The 5889-nt window shown below is 35.2% G+C and overlaps 1 protein-coding gene across 1 annotated transcript; it reads right to left on the bottom strand.

Moving 5' to 3' along the window:
- Positions 1-3783: 3783 nt before the first annotated feature.
- On the bottom strand, positions 3784-4579 carry GDU5 (glutamine dumper 5). The gene has a single exon (XM_089621478.1). The coding sequence runs from the start codon at positions 4500-4502 to the stop codon at positions 3975-3977; it is 528 nt and encodes a 175-aa protein (XP_089477604.1). The 5' UTR covers positions 4503-4579; the 3' UTR covers positions 3784-3974.
- Between the last annotated feature and the right edge of the window lie 1310 nt (positions 4580-5889).

The following is a 5889-nucleotide window of genomic DNA, read 5'->3' on the forward strand; positions in this document are numbered from 1 at the left end:
ACAACCCGAAGAATTTTGAGTTGAAACCAACCCAACCCGCAAGTGTTACAGATTGGTTTGGTTTTTGATTGTCATGAGATTGAATTGAACCAAACCAACACGATCCCGTTAAAATAAAAAAAAATTCTCTAAAAAAATGAAAAATGTTATTAAGGTAAAATAAAAGGGCCGGTTAGGTATGTAGCCCAAATTGGCCACCTCCTTTAAAATTTTAGCCGAACTATCACTTAAATTAGGCAAGTAGCCTAATTCACTACCAAACAATATTATATTCCTATCTTGCCCCTCATCAAACACATACCAAAATTTTCGCATCCAACTCCGAATCCTTCAATCCTCCGATATTGCCTCCGAAACTCACCGTCGATTTCGAATCCTTCAATCCTCCGAAATTGCCTCCGACCTCCTTTTCCGCCACCAATTTTCTGATTTTGCCGGTTCCGAATCCGAAGAAAACGTCTCCGTTCTCAGACTTGGAAAAAATAGTAAGTAATATTATTTTCAATTCGATTAACTCATAGAACACCATAATTGAAACCCTAGCTCGCATCTCCGATCAATTCTCTGTTAGATTAACTATAAAATATGGTAAGTATTATTTCCAAGTCGATTAATCCATAGAACACCATAACCGAAATTCTGAAACTTTAATGGTAAATAATATTTACAGTCTTACCATTCGATAGTAAATATTATTTACCATTCGAAAAAGCCAAATACTTGTCTTCAATTTGGCCAAAATTCCATGATTCAAATCCGATGATGAATAACTGGGAAAAATTAGAATTAGCAAACAAATAAGAACGAAGTTTTATGAAACCAAATAACCTAAAATACCTACACTAGACAAACAAAAACTAAGAAGAATTAAATGATTAACCTAGACAAACAGATAATATAAGAACAATAGAAGAACATCTACGAAATCGACGATCCTAAACATCTATTCCAAATGAGTCATCGAATATTTTAGTTGCAAATTGCAGGATAATTTTAATGGTAAATAATATTTACTATCGGTCTTTCGATAGTAAATATTATTTACCATTCAAAAAAGCAGAATACCTCTCTACGATTTGGCGAACGATTCCATGATTCAAATCCGATGATGAATAACTGAAATTTTTTTTGAAATTAACAAACAAATAAGAACTAAGTTTTATGAAACCAAGGGCAATTTTGGAAGTATGAGAAATATGAGCTATTTCCCTAAATAAATAGATAGTTGGACTATAATTTAAAAGTCTCCTCTATAAGTAGGCTAGTTGTTTACAAATCTCAAATAAAAAATACACCATATGCTTTATGATTTTAAAATGAAAATACAAATGCATTTTTAAATTAATTAATTGTTATATAGGTGTATCTCTATGGTCACGACAATTGATAAATAAATAATACAAGTAAACTCGATATGATCATAAAAACTTACTACAACTCATTTTTTTTTTATTTTGCTGATTTTTACGAGGTTTAGATTTTTATGGAGTATGACATTTGAGATGAGACATAATCTATTTATTTTTTGTTTTTGTATGGGTTTTTTTTTTATGAATTTGATTCAACGATTCTATTTTGTACATTTGTTGTGACAAATTTAGCCGAACAAACTGACTTAAGTCACCCTAAATAAATCAAATTAAACCAACCCGTTTAATACCGGTTCGGGTTGGTTTGGTTTCAGTACCATAAACAGTTTGGGTTGGGTTATAAAAATGACAAACCGAAGATTTCAGGTCGGGTTCATGAAATGTACAAATCCGAATAACCCAACCCGATGTACATGCCTATAAAATACCTCTAAGCCTCTTGTAGAAATACAATTTTAACATCAACAATTGATGTCAATTGTTGACATAGATGTCAATAATACATGCTGATTGTTGACATCTATGTCAACAAACAGAGAACCTAAAACTCACAGATGTCAACAATAGATATCAATTGTTGACATCATGTTAAGGGTAAAATTGTATTTGTACAAATAGTTTACTAGTATTTTCGGCCAAACTTTTGGTGAGAAATTGAAAAAAAAAACTTATCAAATGATGATAGTTGATGCAATTTCTCTTATTTTTTCATTAAAGTCCCGACCAACAAAAAATTAGGGTTCTCATTTGCCGTTCGCAACCCATGAGTCCTCTCTCTCCACCTCTCCACCCAAGTGGAAATCCTCCGTTACCACCTCACATTGCCGTCGACGAGCTTCTCAATGGCAGATTCCATGGCATCTCGATCGCCAATGATATTCGGATCGGTCTCAAATCGCGCGTCTTTGAACTCCTTATGCCCTGAGGAGAGTCGCTAGGAAGATGTCGCAATATAGGCACAAGTCTTCCTTTCGGATGCTCGTTAGTCACCGCGGGGTCGAGGACTCGTCTTCTCCGACGCTCATATAGATCTCTGGGCAAAGCCGCTCCGGTGAGTCTCTGATGTGAGGTTCCGTAGAGCGCTACCGTGCCCTCCTTAGAATTTGATTGTTATATTTCCATTCTTATTGTGACAATATTATGAAACATATGTATAAATCTCTCGAAACTTGTAATAAATATATAGGCACTTCTTTATTGGTAAATCACCGTATAAATCAATGGAAAGTAATAGAACATTCAAAGCATAATAAGTGGGTTCTTTGAATATAAGGGGTGAAAAGAAGAAGGAAAATTAAATAACGTGTCGAACAATTATACTATTTATTATCTCATACACAAAAAAGAAAAAAGGAAAAAAAAATGTCGCTCAAGTTTTGCAACAGTGGCCAGGTATTCACGTGTATGATGAACCAAATAAATTGTCACGGTGATCATAGTGAAAAGTGCCAACCTGTTCACCTCAATTACATCCTCGCTCACGTTTCTTTTTAATTTTATCGCTACAACAGTACAAGCTTCCAAATGACATTGAATAGTGTGGCAAATATATATCCCATTTATTGAAAAAAGAAAAAGAGGAAAGATGATAATAATAATAAAATATAGAAAAATCATAGCATTTATAATAGGAGACTCGGTTCCGAGTCGCCGCATATTCTGAGAGAGCACGGACATCTGTACTTGACACACAACCTAAAGCCTCCTTGAGTTTCCCACATACAATGACTTTCTTTCTCTTACCGCCAACCAATCACATCCCTACACGTGTCCCCCTAATTTCTCCCCAAATAGCGGTGAATTCAGAATTGCGAACCTCTCTCTCTCTCGTTGTTTACTGGAATTAAATAACATTTAACCACGGTTACTTACAGATTTCAATACTGGCAGTGATAAACTGTGACTCTGTGAGGGAGCGAGAACATATTTTTGGACTTTTTTTTTTATTCAATTCTATTTTATGTTTCTTAGGAAGTCACTTTAAAAATTGACTCCCCGGGCAGAAAAGATATATTCATATATTCCGAATAATAGGCCTTTTCCTTTTACCCTATCTCTTTAATTGTCAAAATTGAAACATAAGCATATTGATTCTTTTGCGTACCCATTTTCAGCTTTCACGATACTCATTTTTTTTATGTCAACTTTTGAGTTAATGCCAACAATGATAAAGCTGGTGTCTATAATTAGTCTTCAACGGAGTGATATTTCTCTTCAAATTTTCCTTCACTTGCCTTTTCTTTTTTTCCTTCTTCTTTTTCTTTTTGGGTTATGAATATATACGATGACACTTAAGAGATGACTATTACTACACCTGTAAAATTCTATGCTTTCCTGTGCAATCTATCTGCATGAAACGAAGTAAAAAAAAAGGAGAAATAACTTTTCCTTTTTTCAGTAATAATACTATGACTGTCATTCATTAGCTGTAAAAATAAATTCGAAAATTCTCACCGCATAATTTACATTTCCCGATACCAAAAACATCAGCTTTTGAAAGAAAAAAAAAAAAACCAAAAAACCGCGTATTACTAGTAGTTGTACTACGATCTCTCTCTCTCTCTCTCAAAAATAAAACAAATTCAATAAAATTAAACAAGGTCATCACTGGTTTCGTTGCTCTTGAACTGCCACGTCATCGGGAACATGGACATCGTCAATGGTGGTGACTTCTTTATCAGCTTTCTCATCGGAACCACCGTCTTTTCCGACGTGACTCTGACTGGCTTGGGCGGCGAAAGAGAGGAAGTTGGAGCAGACGGGCGTGGCGAGGAAAGTGGGGTTTTGATCGCCGGCCATGATGACCAGAATCTTCTCTTCGTAGATCTTCGGCGCTTTCTCGGCCGAGTCGAGCGAGTCATCCTTTCCGGCGGAGGACTCGAGGTCTCTCCGCCGCTGCTCTTCCCGGTCGGTGAGTCGCCAGTACGAGCAGGCAAGGATGAGAAGCGCGAACGCGATCAGCCCCAGCATCGCCGCCAGCCCGCCAAACAGGTACGGCACCGGCGAGTGCCACGGCGATCTCTGCATCGTCGCCGCCGTGGCCGCGGTCGGAGCTTGGCCGATCGCTCTGGCGGCTGTTGATTGGGCCGTCGAGAGTGCCATCGTAACAATCGTCGTGGTCGTGGTTCTCATTTTTTTTTTGTCTTTATATATTTTGGGTTAATTCCGGTGAATATATGTTTCCAAGGTGTTTTTTGTGGCTGAGAGAGAGAGAGGAGGGTGAGTAGGGCTTGGGAAAGAAATCATGGTGGAATGGGTATTTATAGCGAGGGAAAAGTTGAGAGAGAGAGAGAGTTTATGTGTAAATGTTTATAAATAATTATTTGTTTTTATTTATTTTTATGGGGGGGTTTATTTTTGAGTTCACGGACTTGGTGTGTAATGTTGTTGAGAGCACCAAAGCAAAAGGCAAAAGACAGGGTCGTTAATATTATACTTTGCTAATGAAAACTCGGATCCTCTGCTTTACCACATTGCCTTGTATCGCTGAGTTCATTTCTGGAATCCAATATTTGGCCTCGAGCTTTTGGGGTATGGCCTCTCTAATCTTGCTACGTGGCTGATTCTCAAGACAGACATCTTCACTTTTTATTTCAAATTTTATTTTAATTAATCCATGCTTTACATTTATTTACCGTTCATGAAAAATGATATCAAGACTTTTGTTTACGTAATTACATATTAGACCATGCATAAATGAGCCTGTAAACCTAATCAAATTTCAAACATGGAGGAATAGTATGTCTCTTTTGGGGATTGTTTCTTCCTTTAATTACGTTGATAATTTTTTCATTTTTTTATTTGTTGTTTTAATTGCGACGGAGGATTATTCCTTTTTATACGTATGATGCAATATTTGACCGCGTGTGCATGAATGAGGGGTTACTCCAAATTGCTAAGCAACAGCTCAGAATTATGAAAAAATATATAATAAAATAAATATGTCTTGTTGATCAAGATATATATATATATATATATATATAAATATATACATATAATATATATATATATATTGTATATATATATATATATATATATATATAGTTTGTTGTATTCCTTGTCAGCGAAACAAAAGTTCTTAAATGTCCTCGTTTTCTTGGAAACCCTACGCCTATAAAGTTTATATCTACCACAATAAAGCCTTCCTACTCCAATGGGTCATCACCAAAAAAGAAATACTTAATCAAATATGCATATAGACTACGTATATACGCGTATATATAGTTCTAGTCTTTATCTTGGTTAAGTATTTCTTTTTTGGTGATGATCTTACACATTTTAGTATGTTATCTTTCATTTTCATTTCTTCATATGACCAAACCCAATCACAATTCACAAAATATGGAAATCAGGTATGTATTTCTCTCACCAAGTTATTACATATTTATAAATATATAATAAAAAAAGCAAGCTATTGCCATATATGACTGCGATTTATCATTAAACGCACCATCATGCATAGCACTATTATTATTATTATTATTATTATTATTATTATTATTATTATTATTATTATTAT

This window comes from Urtica dioica, chromosome 7 (genome assembly GCF_054948205.1).
Source record: "Urtica dioica subsp. dioica isolate 48M chromosome 7, U.dioica_male_clone48M_v1_H2, whole genome shotgun sequence".
NCBI lineage: Eukaryota > Viridiplantae > Streptophyta > Magnoliopsida > Rosales > Urticaceae > Urtica > Urtica dioica.

What these genes read in the sequence shown, in the direction of transcription:
- GDU5 (XM_089621478.1), bottom strand. Translation starts at nt 4,502, where the DNA reads ATGAGAACCACGACCACGACGATTGTTACGATGGCACTCTCGACGGCC.